At 39.1% G+C, this 25,550-nt stretch overlaps 2 protein-coding genes across 5 annotated transcripts in view; one reads left to right on the top strand and one right to left on the bottom strand.

Annotated features, from left to right (window-relative positions):
- Positions 1-442: 442 nt before the first annotated feature.
- Positions 443-25,016, bottom strand: AP3M1 (adaptor related protein complex 3 subunit mu 1). 3 transcript variants are annotated; one of them, XM_060111658.1, is made up of 10 exons: positions 24,951-25,016; positions 24,266-24,405; positions 14,108-14,383; positions 13,235-13,406; positions 9,398-9,535; positions 6,760-6,845; positions 5,945-6,078; positions 4,841-5,048; positions 3,005-3,149; positions 443-2,533 (listed from the first exon to the last, which is right to left on the bottom strand). In XM_060111658.1, the coding sequence occupies exons 3-10, from the start codon at positions 14,378-14,380 to the stop codon at positions 2,433-2,435; spliced, it is 1,257 nt and encodes a 418-aa protein (XP_059967641.1). In that variant the 5' UTR covers positions 14,381-14,383; positions 24,266-24,405; positions 24,951-25,016; the 3' UTR covers positions 443-2,432. The 3 variants fall into 3 exon arrangements, with proteins under 3 accessions (XP_059967641.1, XP_059967640.1, XP_059967642.1); XM_060111657.1 differs by lacking the exon at positions 24,951-25,016 and adding an exon at positions 24,864-24,944; XM_060111659.1 differs by lacking the exons at positions 24,266-24,405; positions 24,951-25,016 and adding an exon at positions 23,791-24,235.
- The window catches only part of ADK (adenosine kinase), a 514,633-nt gene continuing 513,841 nt past the window's right edge, over positions 24,759-25,550 (top strand). The window contains exon 1 of one of the 2 annotated variants that reach the window (XM_060111660.1): positions 24,759-24,852. In XM_060111660.1, the coding sequence (XP_059967643.1) occupies positions 24,788-24,852 (65 nt within the window). In that variant the 5' untranslated portion in view covers positions 24,759-24,787. Of the gene's footprint in view, positions 24,853-24,877; positions 25,432-25,550 lie in introns of those variants that run through there. The other variant, XM_060111662.1, reaches the window with a different exon arrangement.

The following is a 25,550-nucleotide window of genomic DNA, read 5'->3' as shown; positions in this document are numbered from 1 at the left end:
AAGGACACCAGGACCAGTATTTTCCAAGGTTCTTCTATAGCAGCACTTATGAACCCATCACATGAACTCCCTTTGAATAAAATGATGGTGACTCCTTTATGCAGAAAATGAGCTTTTGGGTTATACTCCTTTAAGAATTTAGAAAATGAGGCTATTCTGGAATTCTATGCTTGAAAAATATTTCACTACTACTAAGAATTCATGGATCTTTGTTATTAGTAGGTGGTGGTAGGGAGAGTAGTTTTGATCACTTATTGTTCAGTCTGTGGCTAAAAGGGTGATGGTTAGAGAAAGTATATAAAGCTGAGGTCAAGAGAGGAGCACTTGGAAGTGCTCTGCAGCAACCCTCACACCTTGTGTGATGATGCAGAGTAAAATGTGACCGTGTTCAGCCTGCCCGAACGCTGAGGCATGCCCAGCTGAGAATGCTCAATTAACAGTCAAGCTAAAAAATCAACTTGTTGCTTTCATCTTTTTATTGACAGTGTAGCCAGAGCTAAAGAAAGGACTTACTGGATTCAATCAAATTAATAAATACAATAATTTAATTGTAAAAGGAAAACAGTCTACTTGGAAGTTTTAGCAGAAATTGCTAGAAGCAAGGGACTCTTGGCATACAATCTGCTTGTATATGAGAAGATATCACAGAAAGAAAATTAGTCCATATGTGGATGATTGAGATTAGGGATTCTGCAGAAAGAAAAGCAAATGTATTGATTGCTCTTTTGAGGTATGAACTTTGAAGAGGAAGACATTAAAATGAAAAGCAATTGAACTGGGTAACCAATCTTAGGCAAAGGGAATAAGTATTTGGCAACATCTTAATTTTAGCTGCCAAGCTGATATTGGTTACCCTAGAAATTACTAAGCTGCAAAAAGTAACCTTTCCTATTAGATGAAAGGCAGGCTGGGTGCCCTAGTCAGGCAAAGGTAAGAATGCTGCTGTACAGTGGGCTCCTAGTACCAGCACCAACCACTAGCCCTGACAGCAGAATGGGATGAGTGTAAGGGCTACGGTTAGCAAGATAAGGGTAAGGGATAAGTTGATAATGAAAAGAATGGAGTCACAAAGAAAACTAATAGCAAGAACAAGCACTTACATCTTAACTTTCTCCATTCTTCATGTCTAATGAAGCAAAATAACTGGGCAAGGACTTCTTAAGTCAATCAAGTTAAATGATAACAACTGTGGACTGACTTGCCGACCATGAAGATCAATACAGGTTTATCCATGTTACTGAGGATTTTGTTTCTGCCTTATTATAATGTACTTTGTCAGTACAGTAGAGACATTTAAGTACTCCAGTGACAGTTACAACAACAGTTTCAGGAAGGAATCTATTGACTGTAGCCTTGGGAAGCACACAATATGAAAAGGGAGTTCCCCTGAAGACAAGGAGTATAGGCAAGTTGAAACCCTTAAGAACAACAACAGAGATAAAAGATTAAAAAAAAAAGATTGACAACAGTGAGGCAGGCACATTTTCTTCCTTTAGCTGAACTAGGGCATGAGGTCTTTAGGCTAACTGGTTTTAAGTGGTGTTGGATAAGCTTTATAAAATATGAAGATGGCAAAGGTTCACTTAAGTTTCTCTTTTACTACATTAATTTGCTTAAAATCTCAAATGCTTGTGCTTGCAATAACTTCCTAAAAGCAGAAGTAGTGTTCCCTTTTATTACCTTAAAGCATTCACCCCTTTGATACAAATCATTTTTACTGTGCTAACAGCTGAATCAAGTGGCACAAAACTGAGATGGTACTTACTGCAGCAACGTCCCTATAAATCAAAATCTGAGCTTTACATAAAAATCTTATTTATAAAAAATACAATACCAAGTATAGTGAGAATGGAGCATGGAGCAGCAGTGCTCCCTGCCAGGGCCATGTGGAGTGGCTTTTGCTACAGTGCTTGCTTAATGGCATAAGTGAAAAGCTGAATAAGGCAAACACTTGAAGAGGCAGTTTTCTGTAAACTTCTTGGGGTGGGAGGAATTTTTCCTGTGTTGGGACAGAAGATGTGGGATGGCTAAGATCAAGTGTGACATTTGGCTGCACTTGATACATCTCATTACAGACTAAGAGAGCTCCTGCTGAGACCAGCTCACTTGTTTTAGGAGAGAGGTTATCACTGTAGACTTTTGCCTTGACTGTTAAAATATGCAGCCTCTAGCTGGTGTCTCCCTATGGAGGAAATCACCTCTAAAATCTTCCTAAGTGACGAGATACAAATAAGCTAAGTCACTCAGAAGTTTCCTTAGCTTAAAGCTCCTTAAGAACCCTACACTGATTACTAAGCAACTTTGTTAGCGGTGTGTGGCTCGACACAAATGCTTTAACTAGAATATGTATTCCCATCCAATTGGTACCTAATGGTAATAAACTGTAATGACACTTGGAAAACAAACATATCTTGAGGAATTCTGGCCTCTTCTCATGTCCTCACTTGGAACTTTCCAGCTTTCGTGACGTATTTGACTCCTTTAAATGGCTTGTATTTCTCCCCATACATGTCCAAGCGGTTTACTTTTAAGCCTGTGTCAAAAAGAATAGGTAAGGAAAGGAATAAATTACTATCCTGGTCACACCAACCAATACAATATTTGCTTAGCAAATAGAGTTTACTACACAGTAAATCTGACATTAACCAGTGTGCTTGTCACCATCTGGAAGCAATGTTCCTTCTACCATTCACAGATTATAGCACTATGGAAGTATGGTTTTAGTTCAGATTCCCATGTGGGCAAGCAGTGTCTTTTAAGGATAATTCTACTTTCTCTGAGTATGAATGACTCCTTTCTTTGTGCTTGAATGAGGGTAGGGGTGAAGGGAAGCTGTGTGAAATAAGGTGCTCTCTAAAATCAGTGTACCCATAGCACAGAGCGAAAGGCATACTGGAGCTGTTGCTCTTTGTAGAAACGGAATGTCAGTTACCCTTCTAAGATCCTAGTAGCTGACCTCAGCAAAACTCAATTACCCTTCAACACAAGTCAAATTTCTCCTTACCTGAAATGGCAAGCTGCTGGATCTTGAACTGTATGTTGAGGCTTGGATTCTCTTCTGGCTTGGGTGCTCCAGATTGTAAATTTACCAGTCCTTTAAGACTGGGGAGCTTTTGTGGAGTGATTTTTCCCACATCCCACGTTAGTACCTTAAAAAGACATAAAAAACAAAAACATTCTGAACTATTTATTAAAGACATATGTTCAAAGACAAGGTGCAAAGACACCATAAACTTCTGTACAAAATAAAGCACAGTGTCTTGGAAACAGACCTGGGATTTCCACTGAGTTGTTTTTTTTTGCGGTACACAGGCCTCTCACTGTTGTGGCCTCTCCCGTTGCGGAGCACAGGCTCCAGACGTGCAGGCTCAGCGGCCATGGCTCACGGGCCCAGCCGCTCCGCGGCATGTGGGATCTTCCTAGACCGGGGCACGAACCTGTTTCCCTTGCATCGGCAGGTGGACTCTAACCACTGTGCCACCAGGGAAGCCCTCCACTGAGTGTTATCACTAATTAGTTCTGTGACTCTGAATGGAGAGTGAGGGTAGAGAATCAACGTTTGTTAAGCATCTACTTTTGGATATAGCACTGTGCTTAGCACTATTCATATGCTGTCTCAAAGACACCTGTAATGTAAATTTTGTCTTCTTTTAACACGCGAGGGAACTAAAGCTCTGAGGTCAAATGACTTGCTCAAGGTCACATGGCTAGTTAGAGGCAAGGCTGAGATTTGAACCTACAGCTCTCTGGTATCAAATGTTCTTTCCACTATACCACCTTTACTGTTTATCTCTGGGCCTAAGTTTATTTTTCCGTAAAATAAGAAGATGGGCCTAAATTGGTGTTTTTAAACTTTTAGTGATGGAACCCTTTGTTCAAATGAAATCTTTAGTGAGGAAGCTCAGTAACAGATGAGAAAGTGAAGCTATTATGTTTGAAGTTGGGGTGAAGGGCCAGGGATCTGGAGCTCCCCCTTCACTTCTCAGCCCTGTGTGGTCTCTGGGGAGATTCTTCAAATCCTCAAGATTGGATTAGATGATCTTTAACATTCAATGATTTTACTAAAACAAACAAACAAACAAAAAAAACCCTTTTCATTTACCAGGTAGCTCAATGACTCTACTGAGGAAATGAATCATTTTTTACCCAAGCAGGAGGCAGAGAGAAAAATCATCTTTTACAATTTCTCTGAAATCCTTCTGCTAGAGGCAATATATATGTAGGGTGAGAAGGCAGCTTTCCTAGCCAACATCCTCTGTGGAAGAGTATGAAACCATGCTTTTAAATTAGAAAGGAAGAGAAAGGTCTTAATCAATTTCTACAGAAAATTTAACAATAGATTATAATATCTATTAACAATTAATAGATTATTATATCCACATAATGCTTTTCTCTTTTTAAAAAGTTTTTTACCAAATAGCCTTAGGTTCGAATCCCAACCTTGCCTCTAACTAGCTGTGTGACCTTGAGCAAGTCACTTGACCTCAGAGCTTTAGTTTCCTTGTTTGTTAAAGGAAGACAAAATTTATATCACAGGCTTCTGTGAGACATCTTCCTCATTGAAGAGTGAGTGAATCTCTGGATTATCACTGGATAAGTAAAGGCAGACTCTGAAGGAAGAAAGAATGAGTCTCACTTTTCTGTTTGTCGACTCAGCAGCAGATGCAGGATTCCCTCTTCAGGCAGTGGCGGAAGCACAGCACAGTATGCATTCCGGGTTTGTTAGGAACTTTCATTTTAACCAAGACATTAGACCCTTCCCTCTGTCCCCCCACACCCCCAAAGCACAAAATAAAGATTGCAGAAACACTTGCTCACTCTTGATTTTAGGTGGCTGTACCTTGGTAACTGGATCAAATGTATAGCTGCCTTGTGTTGGTGTCAGGTTCATATTCAACACAACCTTTGGCATGTGAACTGTCACTGTGATTCCTTCAATAGTTTTCCCCATATTTTGCTTTGGTCCAATTGTAATATCAAATCTACCACAAGAACTGTTCTCCTTAAAACTGATGCTATGTTTCACATATACTGGTATTGCCACTAGACTAAAAAGAGAAAGAAAGACACAACCACAAAAACATACAATTAATAGTGTGAGTTCCAGAGGTGGCCTGAAAACCTCAGTCCAGAGTATCCTGTACCCCCAGAACTGCAGATTGAGTATGTGTACGAGGGAAGGTTGAGTATAGCACAGTGTTCTGGAACCACTCTGCTAGGAATTATACAATTTCTGAGCAGTAATTATACAAATCAAGATATAAATCTTGATAGATTATACTATAATCTATACTAATTATAGTATAAACAATTGGGGCAAATAGCCCTAGTTTAAAGAAATGAATTAAGATCCCATAGAAAGATAATTTAAAATTATACAAACTAAATAAATCAGTTTTTATGTGGTAAGGGCCAAGAAACAATTCCTCTGCTTTTAAGTCCTGTTCTGATGTTACCCAAAATACTTTCTGATATTTTCAAGGGACAAACCAGCTACAACCCACGATGCTAAATCATTTAAATCATTCATTTAAACTTCAGTGCAGAGAAGAGTAACTTCAAGCCAGTTAGTTGAAGAATGTCCTGGAGAGCTACACGTAAGTCTGTCTCCTTCTATCAGCCATGACGTCCACAGACCACAGTAAAATTATGGTATGGGTTTACGGTTTCGCCCAGGTTATGCATGGTCCAAAATGTTTGCTCTCAGGTATATATTTTTACTATAGTCTAATTTACTACTACTCTGTACTCTTAAGATTCAAAGTATACTGATTATGTTAGACACACATTTTCACCAGTTCTTCCTGGGTCTCCTGGTGAGCAATGGCTAAAGGGAGCAATGATGAATTCAAGTACCCAACTTGTCAGAATGAAACAGGGAAAAGTGAGTTCTATGCAGTACACTGATATATGACAGGAGATTCTGATTGATGCATCAACATACTTTTGTGAGCTGACACGATATGATATGAGTCGGAAGTTTCCATCTGGAGGAATAAATGACAAAACTCTTTCAGATTCCCAACGCTTGAACCGGATGCAGGGGTGGAAGCTGACATCATCTAGAAGCCTCGGGTTCTGCCAGGGAAACGGAAGACAACCATATTTATAAAGTATAATGAATATTGCAACTCTAATTCAGATATTATGAGAAAATAATATGCTTCATCAAGATAGAGCAGTCATGTAAGAGTTTGTTATGATCACATCAACACAACTTTACAGTTTCACAATGCTTTAAAGTCTGCAAATATTTTATATACATTATTTTATTTGAATTTCAATAACTCTATGAGGTAGAAAATGCGAGTGGTATCATTTCCATTTCATAGATGAAAAAACTGAGGTTCAAAGAGCTCAGGGTCAGGACAAGTTACAGGCACAGATAGCATCAGAGCTCAGTTCTCTTTATGGTTCTTAGTAGTGTATCATCTGTATCTAAAATGATGCAAAAGATCAATGCCCTTTCATATCAACAAAGCATGTAATAATTCAGGAAAAGCAGCACTGCACATTTGCAGACGCCAGCCAGCCATTTAAGCTACTTCTAGCATACTCAAAGGCAAAGACCCCTCCTCAGCCTTTCCATAAAGGCAATGCTCATCATGTAAGCTATTGTCTTTGGAAGCTGTGTTAGGAATATTTCTTAGATAATCCTTTGCAGTCTAAAACAAACATGTCTCAGTATTTATCATTTCATTTAGTACTTCACATGTATTAGGCTTGCAAGGAGCTACAAAACAGGAGAACAAAACTTACCATGAAAGAAAGGGAAAGGTCAGGCATTCCAGATAGCTTAATGCAAGCATCAATTACCCCCTGAATTTCTGCAAAGACTGTAGATCCTAAAGAAAGAAATAAGGGTGATAACATCACTGGAATCTGCATCTTTACTAGAGCTATCACTGTATCTGAAGTAATGGAGATATCTCCTGGGTGTCAACATACTGAAGTTTTGCACATCTATTAAAAGGTTAGTGGACAGAGGACCCATTACACTAGTTCAGATAGCTTCTTACTGAGTGCCATGGCCTGTACCTATCTCTGGTTAGAATATGAGAATTCTAAGGAAAATCAAACCTGTCCCTATCTTTATAGCGTCAACTTTGTAAGACTGCTGGATGTGAAGTTAAAATATTTTTTTCCAGTGATTTTTAAAATTAAAAAAAATTGGGGCCTCCCTGGTGGCGCAAGTGGTTGAGAGTCCGCCTGCCGATGCAGGGGATACGGGTTCGTGCCCCGGTCTGGGAGGATCCCATATGCCGCGGAGCGGCTGGGCCCGTGAGCCATGGCCGCTGAGCCTGCGCGTCCAGAGCCTGCGCGTCCGGAGCCTGTGCTCCGCAACGGGGGAGGCCACAGCAGTGAGAGGCCCGCATACTGAAAAAAAAAAAAAAAAAAAAAAAAAAAAAAAAAAAAAAAAAAAAAAAATTAAAAAAAATTTTATTCAATTTTTAAAGGTTACTTTTCATTTACAGTTATTATAAAACATTGGCTATATTCCCTGTGTTGTACAATACATTCTTGAGCTTCTCTTACACCCAATAGTTTGTATCTCCCATTCTCCCACCCCACCCCACAATGGTAACTACTAATTTGTTCTCTGTATCTGTGAGTCTGCTTCTTTTTTGTTAAATTCAATAGTTTGTTGTATTTTTTTAGATTCCACATATAATTGATATCATACAGTATTTGTCTTTCTTTATCTGGCTTATTTCACTTAGCATAATGACCTCCAAGTCCATCTGTATTGCTGCAAATAGCAAAATTTCTTTTTTATGGTTGAGTAGTATTCCACTGTGTATACATCTTCTTTATCCATTTATCTGTTAATGAACACTTAGGTTGCTTCCCTATCTTGGCAATTGTAAATAATGCTATGAACATTGGGGTGCATGTATCTTTTCAAATTAGTGTTTTTGTTTTCAAAATTAAAATATTTTTTTTTCTTTTTTTTTTTTTTCTTCTTTTTGCGGTATGTGGGCCTCTCACTGCTGTGGCCTCTCCCGTTGCGGAGCACAGGCTCCGGATGCGCAGGCCCAGCGGCCATGGCTCACGGGCCCAGCCGCTCCGCGGCATATGGGATCCTCCCAGACCGGGGCACGAACCCGCATCCCCTGCATCGGCAGGCGGACTCTTAACCACTGCGCCACCAGGGAGGCCCTCAAAATTAAAATATTTTAATGACCATTTTTTTTTTTTTTAGATTCCATATATATGTGTTAGCATATGGTATTTGTTTTTCTCTTTCTGACTTACTTCACTCTGTATGACAGACTCTAGGTCCATCCACCTCACTATAAATAGTTCAATTTCATTCCTTTTATGGATGAGTAATATTCCATTGTATATATGTGCCACATCTTCTTTATCCATTCATCTGTCGATGGACACTTAGGTTGCTTCCATGTCCTGGCTATTGTAATAGAGCTGCAATGAACATTGTGGTACATGACTCTTTTTGAATTATGGTTTTCTCAGGGTATATGCCCAGTAGTGGGATTGCTGGGTCGTATGGTAGTTGTATTTTTAGTTTTTTAAGGAACCTCCATACTGTTCTCCGTAGTGGCTGTATCAATTTACATTCCCACCAACAGTGTATGAGGGTTCCCTTTTCTCCACACCCTCTCCAGCATTTATTGTTTGTAATGGCTCCTACTTCTTAAAAGTTAACAGCTAGCTTAGTCCATTTCATTAGAAACTTGGCTAATTTTATTTAAAATATTTTAACAATAAATCAAAGTTAAAATATTTTAAATAAAATTAGCTAAGCTTCTAATGAAATGGACTAAGATAGCTGTTAACTTTTAAGAAATAGGAGTCATTATTCTTTAATAGTACAGCTATTATTCCATACAATGGGATTTTATAATAAAAAGGGCACTCACTGTAGAGACAGTGTCTATAATTCACAGTAACTCATATTCACACACCAACTAGCTGTGTGACCTTGAACAGATTACTTAACTCTTCTAAGCCTCAGCTTCCCCATGTATAAAATGTGAGGGTTGGACTAGATGTTTTTAATAAAACGTTATGATTCTAATACAGTACTGTTCTTTAGTCTGGGGTCTTTACTAGGACTGCACATAAAGTGGTAGCAAAAAGTATGGTGCATAGTAGATATACAACAAATATTAAACTGAATAAATGGCAAGATGGAAATGAATACAGGGTAATAACTGGCTTAAAGTAAGGTGGCATGAGATATGATTTACAAAGGTTTGGCATTTCTCAACTAGAGGTTATGAAAATAATATGTAACCTCTGGACAAAATAAACATTTGAAAACGAATGCTTTTCCACTGAAATACATACTGCCAAGGGATTTCGGTTTTCTATTCAGCTTATGTCAGCTGAACTGTTTTTTTCCCTGATAAGACAATATGCACACAATTACCTGATTTATCTATAATTGCATCTATTTCTTCAACGACATCAAAATAGGCTTCATTGTTTGTGTACTTTACCCCTGCTCGGCGCCATGGGATGTTGGACAGCTGCCCAGTGGGGAGTGTGTCCCCAACATTACTACTGCCTAGAAACCGGAAAAACAGAAAGCAAAGCTAACACATAAGATGCTCATCAGAAAAGCTCTTAACAGAAAAAAAACTCAAGTACTTTAGCTGCTTCTTTAGTGTTTGGGTTTTTCTCCACTGAAGTTGTGGATAGTTTACAGAACTGTCAGAGGCATATCCATACCAATGTGATCAAATTTCTAGAAGACAGAAATAGGCCATGTGGTCCTGTGTCTATCTGCCAAACCAGGTTAAATTCATTTACTTATCTTTTGCTTCCTGTGTGTTAACAGTAACCTAACCTAATTCCAGTGGCTCAACAACAGAATCTCATCCTGCTACCACTGATGAAGAAAGAGGCTGGTTGTTTCAAAACCCTCTGCTGATAAAATGTCTGCACTGAGAATACAGAGTGATAAGTAGGCCATTTGGTATGCAGCTTAAATTATACATGAGATGCTGCCAAGCAGAGTTAACTGGCTGAAGAACATACTCTGGCCGTTTCCCATTTTAAGGTCAGCACACCCATATGGCACACCCACATGCAATATGGCTAATGTTCAAAATCTGGCTAATTTCCTGGTAAACTGACATATGTCTGAAAATAAGTCTGGTTGTCCAAAACATACACCCTTGAGCTGTGACATATTTAACATTCTGGTTAATTTACTTTTCCAACTCAAAAGTAGTACATGCTTAACAATAACAACAACATGTGAAAAGTTCAGAAAAGTAGCTAAAAAAAAATCTATCTTCCTATCACCAAAATACAACTACCATTAACATTTTGGTATATTTCTCTAAACATTTCCCTCAAAATAGGTTGCATTTATTATTTTTTTCTATTTTGATAATTTTGCTTTTTTCAGATTTCACTTTAAAATATACAATTGGCCCTTGGGACTTCCCTGGTGGTGCAGTAGTTAAGAATCCGCCTGCCAATGCAGGGGATGCGGGTTCGATCCCTGTTCTGGGGAGATCCCACATGCCTCGGAGCAACTAAGCCCGTGCACCACAACTACTGAAGCCCGCATGTCACAACTAATGAAGCCTGTGTGCCTACAGCCCGTGCTCCGCAACAAGAGAAGCCACCACAATGAGAGCCTGCTCGCCGCAACTACAGAAAGCCCACACGCAGCAACGAAGACCCAACGCAGCCTAAATAAATAAATAAATAAAAATTTATTAAAAATAGTAAATAAAAATACACACTTGACCCTTGAACAACGCAGGGTTTAGGGGTGCTGATCCCTGTGCAGTTGAAAATCCATGTATAATTTTACAGTTGGTGTTCTGTACACATGGTTCTGCATCAACAGATTCAACCAACCGTGGCTTGTGTAGTACTATAATATGTATTTATTGAAAAAAATCTGACTTTAGGTGGACTTGGGCAATTCAAACCTGTGTTCGATTGTAGTTGCAGTCAAAGTACACATACAACTTTGTAGTGTAATTATGGTTGGTGTTCCTGTCTCCAACCCTGTTGCCTTCCAGAATTTTCTAAAAACACTGCTTTAATCTTCCTGTTCAAAAACTTTAAATGTTTCCCCACTGGCTTTATGATTAAAGCTAAATATTTAGACTAGCATTCCAGGACTTCCTCAACTTAACTTTTTAATTTTATCTCACTACTCAACTGAAAAACAGCTCTGCTTCTGTTAAACAGGTTAATACAATTCAAGACTTTTCACTGTGTGTTTTTTCTCATACAGTTCCATCTATGAAGAATGTTCTTATTTCTCCCTCTCTTCCTAAATTCTATTGATTCTCCAGGACCCTGTCCTAGGGCCACCCAGTACAGTTCAGATCACTTTATCCACTGAACCACTCTCTTGATCTTTATAACGTATTGCCTTAACAATCCATGTTATGGCACTCCCCTGGTGGTCCAGTGGTTAAGACTCAGTGCTCCCAGTTCAGGGGGCCCGAGCTCGATCCCTGGTCAGGGAACTAGATCCTGCATGCATGCTGCAACTAAGAGTCTGCATGCAGCAACTAAGAAGCCCACATGCAGCAACTAAGAAGCCCGCATGCTGCAACTAAGATCCCACATGCTGCAACTAAAGACCCCGTGTACTGCAACTAAGATCCGGAGCAGCTAAATAAATAAATATTTTAAAAAATAAATTTAAAAAAATTTTATATTTCACTAATTTTTTTCTGACTATAAAATACATGTTCATTTTGGAAATCAGAAAGTATAATGCAAAAATAAAGATAATATGTAGTTCCTTAGCTGGAGATGGTATTATAAACTTTAGAACATTTTTTGTGGGAATATTTATGTATAATTAAGAGTGACTTTTTATGGTTGGGTGTTTTTTTTTTTTTTTCAGTACACGGGCCTCTCACTGTTGTGGCCTCTCCCGTTGCAGAGCACAGGCTCCGGACGCGCAGGCTCAGCGGCCATGGCTCATGGGCCCAGCCGCTCTGCGGCATGTGGGATCTTCCCGGACCGGGGCACGAACCCATACCCCTGCATCGGCAGGCGGACTCTCAACCACTGCGCCACCAGGGAAGCCCTTTTTTTTCTTTCTGGCCATGCTGCACAGCTTGTGCAATCTTAGTTCCCTGACCAGGGACTGAACCTGGGCTCCAGCAGTGAAAGCAAGAAGTCCTAACCACTGGACTGCCAGGGAACTCCCTTTTTTTTTTTTTTTTTTCCATTTAACATTACACCATGTGTACCCTCCAGTGTCACTACACCATCTATAAAGTATGGAATTGCTTTTCAAAATCTTATACTGTTATTTACGTGTTTTAATTTTTTTTTCCAGTTTCTCATCCAGAGTTTATGTTTTAGGAGTAAAGACACCCCATCTTATCTTTCCTTAAATTTCTCCTGACACTCAGTCTTGCCCAGAGGATGAATAAAGGAATGATCACTTTCTTATAGGCCTCTCTTACCCCATTTTTTAGGTCAGTGCACTTGGAAAGGGGTTTGCAATGGTGGACAGTATAGCTGAAGTGGCATATAACATTTCACAGAAATCTTTCTCTTAGAAGACTTTGATACTTTCAAAAGTATATCGTCCTCTGGATGTACCTAATTTCTAGCTATACTCAAGAATTAAACCAAAATTAGAAGTTTGTAACACAAATACAAGGCCCACATGCATGAAATCTCACAAATAGACTAATTTTCACTTTTTAATACACTTCTACATGTACAAAATAAAGACTTGGAGGAGATGGCATGTACTCTGTGGTGCAGTCTTAAATATTCTATACTCTAGTAATTGTGGGGTATGCAGCACAAGGCCAGTTTTATAATGCTATTTTTTAATTTTATTTTTTTCCCAGCTTTACTGAGATATAATTGACATATAACATTGTATTAGTTTAAGGTACACAACATAATGATTTATGTATATATTACAAAATGATTACCACAATAGTTAACAGCCATCACTACATTGGCTTCTTTATGATTAACTGGGATAATTTATTCAGTCTTACTAGTTAGTGTTAAACAATAGTAATAATATTTTTGTAGTCTTGTAGCAAAATAACAGAAGAGTAATAACCAAAATTTCTGTATCATTTAAGATATAGTCTCTTTTCATGAAAATAAATATATATCCATTTTAACATTATCACTAACTATAATTCTGGCCAAAATGGACTACCTTAATAATCTGCCAGATCATAAGCAAAAATGAGTTGTTTATGAAGTTTTAATGGCTCAGTTCCTAACAGAGTGTGTTTCACCTTACCTGTAATAGAGTTGACGACAGAACGCAGAATTGTTGGTGGTTTAATCAATTCTTTCAAAATGTTAGATTCAGTAGCCAGTGGAAATCCATTGTCTAACATTTCTTCCAAGAGCTCATATACTATGACCACATTATCCTTAATTGCAGCCTCCGAACACTCACCAAAGTAGTCCTAACAAAATGTACATAACATTGCACAATGGAAGACATGAAGACAGGCTTGCTAAATACTTTTTGTTCTAAAGGGTAAGCTTACAGTAGCGTAATTAATTGTTTAAGATGCTGAAAATATGTAAAACAGAGGGGAAAAAACCTCCATAGATCTATATACTATTTCTCAATATTTCCTTAATATTTTAAAATTGAATTGAATTCCTATTACATATTATGCCAGAAAGTACACTGAAATGTTAAAACAGAATGTGAACTATAAACTTCATTTTCCCTGATTAGGTACTCCAAAAAACAAAGATCAGTTAAAAATTATTGGTATATTCAGCAAGACAAGAAAAAAATAAAGTGTAAGTATTGGAAGATTTCATAACCAGTAAAAATCGTGGCACCATTCAGAGAACTGTATGTGGAGGGCACTATTATTTCTTGATGACATAATTTATAATACATAAAAAAAATACAGCTTCCATGACCATGAGATTGTTTTGCTCCTCTAAAACAGTAACTGGAGCACCATGTGTACTACTCTACTGTATGCCCTACTAAAAAGGTTTATGTTTATGAACTTATGCTTAGTTGAAAAGAAGAAGGAGAGAGAGACAGAGAAACAGACAGACTACACATCAAAAACTGGGTATTTAAAGAATAAAATCATAATATAATATAATTCAAATTCAAAATATCTGATGAATAACCAACCTGAAAAGTATCAGCAACTCGATGTAGGAACTCAATTACAAAGAGAGGTGGCACTTCAGTCTGTATGACAGAGACAAAGAAGAGCTTATCCCGATAGATACTGATGAGGTAGTGGTGAGGTGTTGAAATAACAGGTGGTACATTTTCAACATCAGCTGCTTTCTCTTGAGCTTCAAAGAAATAATCACAGACAGACTGGCTCACAACACTCTTCCAGTGCTTCTCTAGAAATATGTCACCGGAACAGTTGATGAGAAATAGACTGTGGATCATTTTCTGGGGGAGGAAAAATGTTTAAATTTAGCATATATCAAAAAAGTATCCTTGTATTATCTGGACACCAAAACCAGACAAAGGCAATACAAGAAACTACAGACCAATATCAGTTAAGACTATAGGTATAAAAATCCTCAACAAAATACTAGCAAATTGAATCCAGCAACATATAAAAAAGATTATAACCCTGACAAAGTGGGATTTATTCAAGAATGCAAGGTTGGTTCAACATATGAAAATCAATCAACACAATATACAATATTCATAAAATAAAAGACAAAAAATATAATCATTTCAAAAGGCACAGAAAAACCATTTGACAAAATCCAACAACCTTTTGTAATTAAAAACATTTAAACTAGGAATTGAAAGAAACTTCCTCAACCTGATAAAGAGCATCTATGAAAATCCCATAGCTAGGGACTTCCCTGGTGGAGCAGTGGTTAAGGATCCTCCTGCCAATGCAGGGGACATGTGTTCGAGCCGTGGTCCGGGAAGATCCCACATGCTGCGGAGCAACTAAGCCTGTGTACCACAACTACTGAGCCTGCGCTCTAGAGCCCATGCGCCCAAACTACTGAGCCCGTGTGCCACAACTCCTGAGCCTGCGCTCTAGAACCCATGCTCCACAACAAGAGAAGCCACCCCAATGAGAAGCTCGCGCTCCACAACGAAGAATAGCCCCCGCTCTCCGCAACTAGAGAAAGCCCGCACACAGCAATGAAGACCCAACGCAGCCAAAAATAAATAAATAAATAAATAAATAAATAAATAAATAAATAAATTTAAAAAGAAAATCCCATAGTTAACATTTAATACTTAAGGACCAAAAGCTTTCCACTTTTGGTAGAAAAGAACAAACAATGAGAACAAACAAACAATGATGTCCATTTTCACCACTTCTATTCAACGTGGTATTGGAGGTTCTAGCCAGGGCAATTAAGAAAGAAAATGAAACAGAAGGCTTCCAAATTGGAAAGGAAGAAGCAAAACGATCTCTATTTCCAGATGATATTATCTTGTATGTAGAAAATTCTAAGGATTACACATACACATGCACACACTAATTACTAGAGCAATAAATGAGTTAAGCAAGGTTGCAGAATATAAAATTAATATAAAATATCAATTGTATTTCTACACATTAGCAATGAATAATCTGAAAATGAAATTGAGAAAGCAATTCAAAAGCATCAAAAAGATCAAAATATTTAGGATTAAATTTAACAAAAGAAGTGTAAGACCTATACATTGAATATTATAGAACATCACTGAAAGAAATTTAAAAGACCTAAAAAAATGGGAAGACCTTTCATGCTTACGGATTGGAAGACTTAATACTGTTAAGATGACATGACTCCCCCAATTGATCTACAGATTCAATGCAATCCCTATTAGTATACCAGCTGCCTTTTTTTAATGGAAACTGAGAGGCTGATCCTGAAATTCATATGGAGATGAAAGAGACCCAGAATAGCCAAAACAATCTTGAAAAAGAAGAACAAATTTGGAGGACTCACACTTCCTGATTTCAAAACTTGATGTAAGGTACAGTGAGGTGCTGGCACAAAGAGAGTCATACAGATCAATGGAATAGAATTGAAGGTTCTTAAATTAACCCTTACGTATACGGTCAACTGATTTTTGACAAGAGTGCTAAGACCATTCAGTGGGGGAGAGGATAGTCTTTTCAACAAATGGTGTTGGGACAACTGGATTTCCACATGCATAATAAAGAAGTTGGACTGCTATCTCACACCATATACAAAAATTAATACAAAATGTATCAAAGACCTAAATATAAGAGTTAAAACAATAAAACTCTTTGAAAAAATATATGCATAAATCTTCATGACGCTGGATTAGAAAATGTTTTTAAGATATGACATCAAAAGCACAAGGAACAAAGGAAAAAAACAGATAACCCAGACTTAGATCAGAATTAAAACCTCTGTGCTTCAAAAGGCATTATCAAGGAAGTAAAAAGACAACCTTCAGAATGAGAAAATAACTGCAAACCATACATCTTACAAGGGACTACTATCCAGAATATATAAAGAACTCTTACAACTCAATAATAAAAAGACAAATAACCCAATAAAAAATGTGCAAAGAATTTTAAAAGACATTTCTCCAAAGAAGATATACATAAAAATGGCTGATATGCACTAGAGAAGATGCTCACTATCTTTTCAAAATATGAACTAAAATCACAATGAGATAACATTTCATATTATCTAGGCTAGATATAATCAAATCAAAAGGCAGCCGATAACAAGGGTAGACAAGTTTGTGGAGAAACTGGAACCCTCATACGTTGCTGGTAGGAATGTAAAACAGTGCAGGTGTGCGGAAAACACTTTTGAGTTCTTCAAAAGTTAAAGACTGAGTTACCAAATGACCCAGCAATTCTACTCCTAGGTATACACCCAAGAGAACTGGAAACATATGTCCATACAAAAACTTGTACACGAATGTTCTTAGCAACATTATTTATAATAGTCAAAAAGTGGAAACAATCCAAATGTCTATCAACTGATGAAGGGATTAATCAACCAATGAATGGATAAATATCCAAAATGAAATGTTATTCAGCCATAAAAAGAAATGAAGTACCAGTACATGCTACAACAGGATGAACCTTTAAAACATTATGCTAGGGCTTCCCTGATGGCACAGTGGTTGAGAGTCCGCCTGCCGATGCAGGGGACACGGGTTCGTGCCCCGGTCCGGGAGGATCCCACATGCCGCAGAGCGGCTGGGCCCTTGAGCCACGGCCACTGAGCCTGCGCTCCACAATGGGAGGGGCCACAACAGTGAGAGGCCCACATACCGCAAAAAAAACAAAAAAAAAACAAAAAAAACCACATTATGCTAAGTGAAAGAAACCAGATGCAAAAGATCACATATTGTATGATTCCATGTGTATGAAATGTCTAGAACTCAGGCAAATGCACAGAGACAGAAAATAGATTAGTGGTTGCCAGGGGCTGGGTAGAGGGGGAAGAATGGGGAGTTACTGGTTTTTGTATTTCTTTTTGAGGTGATAAAAATCTTCTGGAATTAGAGGGACTTCCCTGGTGGTGCAGTGGTTAAGAATCTGCCTGTCAATGCAAGGGACACGGGTTCGAGCCCTGTTCTGGGAGGATCCCACATGCTGCGGGGCAGCTAAGCCCATGAGCCACAACTACTGAGCCTGTGATCTAGGGCCCATGAGCCACAACTACTGAAGCCCATGTGCCTAGAGCCCATGTTCCGCAACGAGGAGCCACTGCAATAAGAAGCCCGTGCACTGCAACGAAAAGTCCGCGCACTGCAACGAAAAGTAGCCCCCGCTTGCTGCAACTAGAGAAAGCCCACGCGCAGCAACGAAGCCTCAACGCAGCCAAAAATAAATAAATTTATAAAAAAATAAAAATAAAAAATCTTCTGGAATTAGAGATTTGTGAATATACTGAAAATTACTAAACTTCACATTTTTAGAAAACTGCAGTTTAGTAGTTTTCAGTCTAAAAAATGCTTAGTTTTAATATAATTATTTTTTCAATTAATAAAAAGTATTCTTTAATATTTTGTAACACACAAATCCACTCCCAGGTGGATTAACAGAAATGCGTACAAATGTGCACAAAAAACATGTATAAAAATATACTGTAATAGTGAAAACTATTATTATTTATTAATAGTACAATGGGAAAATAAACTAGTGTATTATTAAAGGGAAATACACAGCAATGAAAATGAATAAACTATTGCTACATGAAACAAATATGGACAAATCTTACAAACACAATATTGAACAAACAAAGCCAGACACAAAAGGATACATACAGTATGATTCTATTTATATGAAGTTCTAGAACAGACAAAGCTAATCTATAGTTTGAGAAATCAAATGGTTTCTTTTAGGAAGGAGAGTGGGGGTGATGACTGAGACAGGAACAGGGTTGGTCTCCTAAGGTGCCGGTAATGTTTTATTTCTTGATCTAGATGATGGTTACAAGTTGTGTTCATTTTGTGATAATTCATTGGGCTTTATGTTATGGCTTGTATACTTTTCTGAGTGTTAGTTATGCTTCAAATAAAAATTTTACTGTCCTTGTAATATGGGAGACAGTGGACAGATATCTAATTACCTTAACTTGCTCCTTTCTTTTATATAGATAACATCAGTATCAGGTGTTTAGTGGTCCATTCATTCAAAATTACAGTAGTGAATGATAAATGTAGCCTAATGAGAAAGAATATAAAATCTATGAATATAATAATTTCTATGCATGAAGATAAATTCCAAAGAGGAAAGGAAGAGTTTCCAGAATGAATTCATTCAATTCTATTGACACAGAAAACAATGACATCAACCTGACCAGTTCTTTTTATAGGAAGTCATTTACTTAATGAAAGCAGTTGACATTTAAAGACTATTTGGTGATGATTTCCTCTTCCCATTTGGTGAATGTTCAATAGTTATTAAGTAAATAATACTAATTACTAAGATGCGCTTTAGCAAGTATTGTATTAATAAAGTATGGATGCTGTTAAGATTGATAGTTTAGGGTTCCAGTTTATTAGGAAAAGAAAATGTTTCTTTGTTCAAAGGCATCTCTATTTAGCCAAGTAATCAACCTGAGTTGGCAGCAATAAACGCTGATACCTCAGGCTTTGGACCTACTAAATTTTTCTGGATTAATATCTGGAACCTCCTAAATCTTTCCACTTTATCTAGTCAGATGCTTTGTTTAATAGGTTTGCTTTGTGTCAGTTTCTATTTGAGTGTTAAAATAGTGCCACTGGAATACAGAGAATCTACTGACTTTTAACCTCTGTTCTCTGATACACTTTAAAAAAACAGAACAGGAGTACCCAGCAATAAGACCTGCAACTAAATTTACATTATGATGCCTTTTGTGGAAAAAAATTTTCATCTGAAATATGAAGTACGATTTAAAGTGGAACATTGGAATCAACTCAATGAGACCCAGATTTGAGCACTTCAGGTGAGCCCCCTATGGAATACGGCATCCTTCACAATAATTAATTTTCAGCTTCATTCAAAGTATTTTATTCATTAAAGATAAATGAATTAATAATATCTAAAATTGAGTACTTACTGTGGGCCAGACACTATCCTAGGCACTTTTCTTATATTATCTTATTTAATCCTCACAACTCAATGCTATAAATACTGTTCTTATCCCCATTTTACAGATAAGACAGTAAAGTCTTGGAAATGATAAGTCAATTATCTAAGATGATACAATAAGTATCAGAGCTAGGATTCAAACCCAGATCCAGTTGAATCTTGAGCTCCTGTTCTTACCTGCCTCTTAGAAACTAATTATCAGGAACACACTCTATTGCATCAGTGTCCAATACAATTTACTGCAATAATGGACATGTCCTCTATCTGTGCTGTCCGATACAGCAGCCACCAGTCACATGTGAGCACCTGAAATATGGCTAATGCAACTGAGTTACTGAAGTTTTAATTTTAATTAATTTAAATTTAAATAACTACACGGAGCTAGCTGTTACCATATTGGACTGGGCAGCAAATGTGCTGTTTGAGCTTATAATTTAAGAGGAAGAGTTGAAGGATATGCCTCTTGTTTAGTTAGAAGCCAAAATGTATTCTAATAAATTATTTAGACCAGAAATTATATTTAAGAGAGCTGACATAGGTTATCTTCTTAAACTATTTATCCTAAAGAAAATGTAGTTCACATGGATCTGTGGTACTCCATTGCCACAATATACCCTAAAAAAGCTGCTTCTTCTTTTTTTTTTTTTTTGCGGTACGCGGGCCTTTCACTGTTGTGGCCTCTCTGTTGCGGAGCACAGACTCCGCACGCGCAGGCTCAGCGGCCATGGCTCACGGGCCTAGCCGCTCCGTGGCACGTGGAATCTTCCTGAACCGGGGCACGAACCCGTGTCCCCTGCATCGGCAGGCGGACTCTCAACCACTGCGCCACCAGGGAAGCCCTAAAAAAAAAGCTGCTTATTCTTGAAGCAAGTGACTCTGTAGTTTCTTTATTTGAGCGGCCAGATTCCTACTCATCCTCTTAAGCTGGTGAAAAATTCTTTCCAGGAAAAGTTTCCACCAAAGTTGTTTTCATTGGCAGTAGTTCAGGTCTCAGAAGAATAGAGTAAGTTAAACTGCCATCTGGATTTATTGCTGTTGTCCTCAGTGCTGAGATGAAAGCACAGCACTTGTAGCTTTCAACAGTGCTTAGCTTCAAAACACATCTTAACCTTCTAATATAGGAAAAGAAAGCTTATTTCTTCTATCCATATTAAGACCAAGGACCTAATGCAAAAAACAAATACCACATGCAGCAGTGTAAATTTGCTTGTTTCTTTAGCTACTTATCCTTTGAGTAGCTGTAGTTATTTCTTTCATTATTTTAATAAACTTTCTGGGAAAGCTACCACCACAACTATCTTTTTGTTCCTAGTGACTTCTGAGTCAGAAAACAGAATTCTCCAAGCTTATTTTAAAGCCACTTAAACTGTGTTCAGAGGCAGTTCCATCAGAGCTTTGACTGCCGCTTAAATAGTTCATAAACCCTCTTTACTGAATGTTGAACACACTCACCCTGATGATTCACAAGCAGTGCAATTACAATAGTCAAAATATCCTTGGAAGAGAGTGTCTAAAAAAGAAAATGTATTCCTTCTGTATATAACAGAATGGAGGCATAGAAGGGCCTGTATCTAAGGTGAGAGAACGAAACCAGAAAATAATCTAGCTATTCTGATTTTTAACCAATATCTTGACCCTGTTCATTCAACAGTTTTGAATGTTTTATATATTAAGCAATGGGGATACAAGGTGAACAAAATAAGAGTCCCTGAACTCACAGCATTTAGAGTTCAGCAAAGAAGGCAAACAATTTAATACAGTAAGATGATAGGGGAAATACAGTGTGCTATAAAAATCCACAAGGCTTCAAGGTGAGAAAGAACATAAGACAAAGAAATGCAGTACAAATTTAGCAACTTCAGAAGGAGGATGGAAGTGATGAGATGAGAATGGAGAAGAAGATAAACAGAGATTGGTTCACTTTATTCTCAGTGCAATGTAAAATCATTTTTTATCGTTTTATGCAGGGGATTCATGCAACCCAATTTACAGTTTTAAGATCGCACTGTGTAAACTGGATAATTGGGCAACTGAATATTGTGACACTAGTTGAGAGATGAGTTATGTGGTGGTCTAGACTAGAGTGTTGATAATAGGGATGGAGTAAAATGAAAAGATAAGAGAAACATTTAGGGTTGAGAAAAGTTTGGGGGGTGGGGAACAGGCAGTGGAGATGAGAGGGAAAACAGGGATTCAGCCCTGGTCCTATACAATCTGACCCAATTCTGGATATATTTGACCCCAATGGATATATTCAAAAGACCATTGTATATATAGGTCTGGTGCTTCAGAGAGAAGCCAAACTGGAGATAGATTTGTGAGTACTGTAATCATGATTTTTTATTAATGCAAAATATAACTATAAGGAGACTAAAACTACAAAGAGAGAATGTGTATAGTAGAAAAGAACCTATGGAAGGAACTTCAAAATCTGAGTAGCATGTGGGTCAAGAAAGTGGACCTGGAAAAAGACTGAGAAGATGTGGCTGAAGAGGGATAAGAAAAAAAAGCGGGGGGTGGGGGGAGTTTAGTAACCAGAGTGTATTAGTGTGTTTCCAGAAAAAAGGAGTGGTAAACATTTTAAATGGCACAAAGAGGTCAAGCTACAAGGAAAACTAAAAATATCTGTTATTTTACAGTGTTTCTCAACTTTCATTATTGCATCCTAAGGTGACTTTTCAGATTCCCCTTCACTCACACCCCTCCTCCATAAAATTTTAATACCACGGAATATTTCTGTACACCTCTTTATGTACCATAAATACCTGTGCTTTATACATAAAAGTATGATTTTTTTTTTTGGCCTCAAAGGAAGCAAATTTTCGGCCTGATGAGAATGTACAATTTAACACATAGAGGCCATTTGGTGATCTTAGTAAGGGCAGTTTCAGTGGTAGCTCAGTGGCATGGTGGAAACAAGATATACTGCAGTGGGCTGAGAAATAAATAGCAAGAAGTTGGAAAAACAAAGATAAGAGTAGATGATACATTCAAGAACTATAGCTATGAAGGAGAGGAAAAGACAAGAAAATAGATGGGATTAGTTCATAAAGTTAAGGAAGAATATTTTTAAATGCTGAAGGAAAAATGTGAGTAGAAGGGGAAAGGCTGATGAATTGGAGAGAGGAAATAACTTAACCAAAAAAAAAATAATAGAGAAGGTAGGAGAGGATGGCACTGGGAAACTAGGTGAAAGGATTTGCCTTCCCTAAGGAGAAGGTACACTTTTTCCTCTTTAAACAGAAGGGAAGCAGATTTGTATATTTGGTTGCAAGAAGATGATGGCTTCCATTTTCTCTGTGTAATAGGAGAGAAGGTCATTTGTTGAAAGAGAGTGAATTCCTCTTCTCTACAAATACCACTCATTATGTGTGAATTGAAATATTATTGATCTACTTAAAAATACCGAGTCTGCAGGGAACTCCAATAGTCTATTATGTTGACTGTTTAAAAACATTGCAAAATCCTAAGATTCAGTAAGAAAAGCTAACCTTATTGCCAAGAGAGCATTCCTACTAAAGGTATGTTAAGATTCAGGTAATTTTTCATTCATTTCAATCCTCCACTTTTCCTATGGTCTCAAATGAAAGTGTCCTCCGTTCTTTCTAACACTAATTTTTCCACTTGTAATTTTGATCCCATCACCTTTCCTCTCTTCCCAGGTCTTATCTCTTGTTTCTTGAATGTTTAATCTTATACATTAGTTACTTGCTTTCTGCTCCCACACAAAACAAACAAACCCCAAACCTTTTAGGGATCTTGCCAACCGTCTTTCACTTCATGCTCCAAACGAAGAAGCATTAGTCTACACTTGCAGTCTCTCCTCTCAATAACTGACTCTATTAAAGCAGTTCTCTCAAATGACCCAATGACTTCCTAATCATCAAATCCAACGACCTATTCTCAGACTTCAACTTCCTCCTTTGATCCCTGCAGCATTTCATGTCACTGATAAGTTTCCCCAAAACAAAACAAATACTTCTTACCAAATTATACGGAACTTCACCTGTCTTGGTTCTCCCCTGGAAAGTTTCTTTCTGGCTTACTTATCAGGCTTTTTTAAAAAAATAAACTTTTCTTTCATCTCCACCTAAACTACTGTTTCAAACTCGATATATTCCAAGCTCCACAAAATTCCTCCTTCTCATGTGAGGACTCCTAGTTTTATAGAGGTAACAAGTTTTTAATCAAGCTTCAGCTTCGGGTTCAATCCAAATCCACCAAATCCAACCAAGCACATCGTTTATCACTTTTCCATACTCACTGTCACCTCCTCAGTTTACAGTCCTATCAACTCGTTTCTGAAGAACTGCAACACCGTCCTCATTGCATTACCCCAGGCTCATCCAGGCGCCACCCTCTAACAGGACGTCCGCTCAGGACAGTTAAGGATTTTGTCCTCCACAGCAGAAGCCTGGGGCTGAGGTCCAAGTCGTCGGTACTTCAGCTCTCCGTGGGTGACAAGACCTTTTTCCCGCGTCAGATCACGGTGAGGGACCCCAATGAGCCTGAACCTCTTGAGCCTGAGGGCCTGAGAACACTGGGCTGCAGGTGCACCGTTCCCTTCCGGCCCAGCTGGCAAGAAAGACCGGAAGGCCGGGAGGGAGGCGCGGCCCCGGTCCACAGCACCGGAGACGCTCCCGCACCCCAGACTGCAGTCCGGAGCCCGAGCTATTCAGCCTACGTCCCAGTTTTCGTGATGCCACCCTGTCCGCAGACCCGCAGCCCCTCACACTCACCCCGACTCCTGGGCCAGTCAGTGATTCGACGCGGGGTCCTCTCCGGACGGAGGCCGAGACAGCTGAGAAGATCGTGAGGACCCCGGAGTTGGGATGCCGGATAGATTGCCTGACTAACAGCTTCAAAGTAACCAACAGTACTGGAAAGAGTAAATGAGTGAGAAGACGTTGAATGAGGAGAAAGACGTCTTTTGAATTATAGGATATAATCTACTAGATCATCCAGAGTCTAGATGAATGGGAGCTTTCACATCTTCTGGACTTAGGCGCTCATCCGCAGCCTAAACCAGTCAGGGTGTCCCTACAGTCGGGAGGGCGGGGTTAGGAGGAGCTGTGAACTAGCCAATGGGTGAGGCCGAGAGGTAGAGCCAAATGGCTGTGGCTGGGAGAGGCACGAACTGGGAGGAGCCGAGAGGGGCGGGGTTTCGAGACAAGGAGGAGGGGAAGCGAGAGGGGGCGGGGCCTTCGAGAGCAGAAGGGGTGGGGCGAGCTCTGGAGCTTAAGTGAGGTGGGAGCGCGAAAATGGCAGCGGCTGAGGAGGAGCCTAAGCCCAAAAAGCTGAAGGTGGAGGCGCCTCGAGCGTTGAGGTGAGCGCTACCTGACATAGGGTAGAGGGTGACTGTGCCTGCTGCTAACCAGGGACCACGTGGGGTTGCGCGACCGAGGCGCCGGGTGGTATCCTCACCGCCGGCATGGGGCCAACTCACAGAACCGGTTGCTCGGGTAGCTGCCCTCCTGGCTGCGACCCTTTGCCCAGCGCCCGCCCAGTTTGGCCGAGTCGCCGCCGGCTCCGGAGACGCTCCGCCGCCCTTGGCCAATCAGAACGCCGGCCGGGGGTGCAGAGCCGTCTTTGGGCAGGCTGCGGGCGCCACGTGGGACCCCGCCCGCGCTGAGCTGGTGCGACCCAGGAGGACCGGACCCGACCTGAGCCGAGTCACTTGCGGAGACCTCCTCTTCCCTGAGGGATGTCGAGGAGAATGCCCAGCGACAGCTCTACCCTGGGGCAAAGACAGAATTCTTGGGATTTTTCGTAAAGGTCGCGGAAGGGCGCCTTGACCTTCCTTTTCGTACGTACATCGAACCGAATGGTGTTATCTTTGGAGACCCTCTACCGGGGACCAAGACTCCCCCTCCGAGGCTTTGCGGAGGTGGCATTTGCCTGAACGGTTAGGAAAGCTTGATTTTTCTTTTTTTCTTTGCACTTTTGGCAGCAGTGGAGATAGTTCTGCACCTGGCATTTGTTTCACATATGATTTGATGTTGCAACTTTTACTTACAAAAAGTT

This window comes from Mesoplodon densirostris, chromosome 1, assembly GCF_025265405.1.
Source record: "Mesoplodon densirostris isolate mMesDen1 chromosome 1, mMesDen1 primary haplotype, whole genome shotgun sequence".
Lineage (NCBI taxonomy): Eukaryota > Metazoa > Chordata > Mammalia > Artiodactyla > Ziphiidae > Mesoplodon > Mesoplodon densirostris.
This window is presented reverse-complemented; position numbering and strand designations above follow the sequence as displayed.

Coding starts and splice junctions, on each gene's coding strand:
- AP3M1 (XM_060111657.1), bottom strand. Junction 13,407..14,107: donor GAGTTGCTGATACTTTTCAG/GTTGGTTATTCA, acceptor ACATTTTGTTAG/GACTACTTTGGTGAGTGTTC. Junction 6,846..9,397: donor TGCAATTATAGATAAATCAG/GTAATTGTGTGC, acceptor TTCTTTCTTTAG/GATCTACAGTCTTTGCAGAA.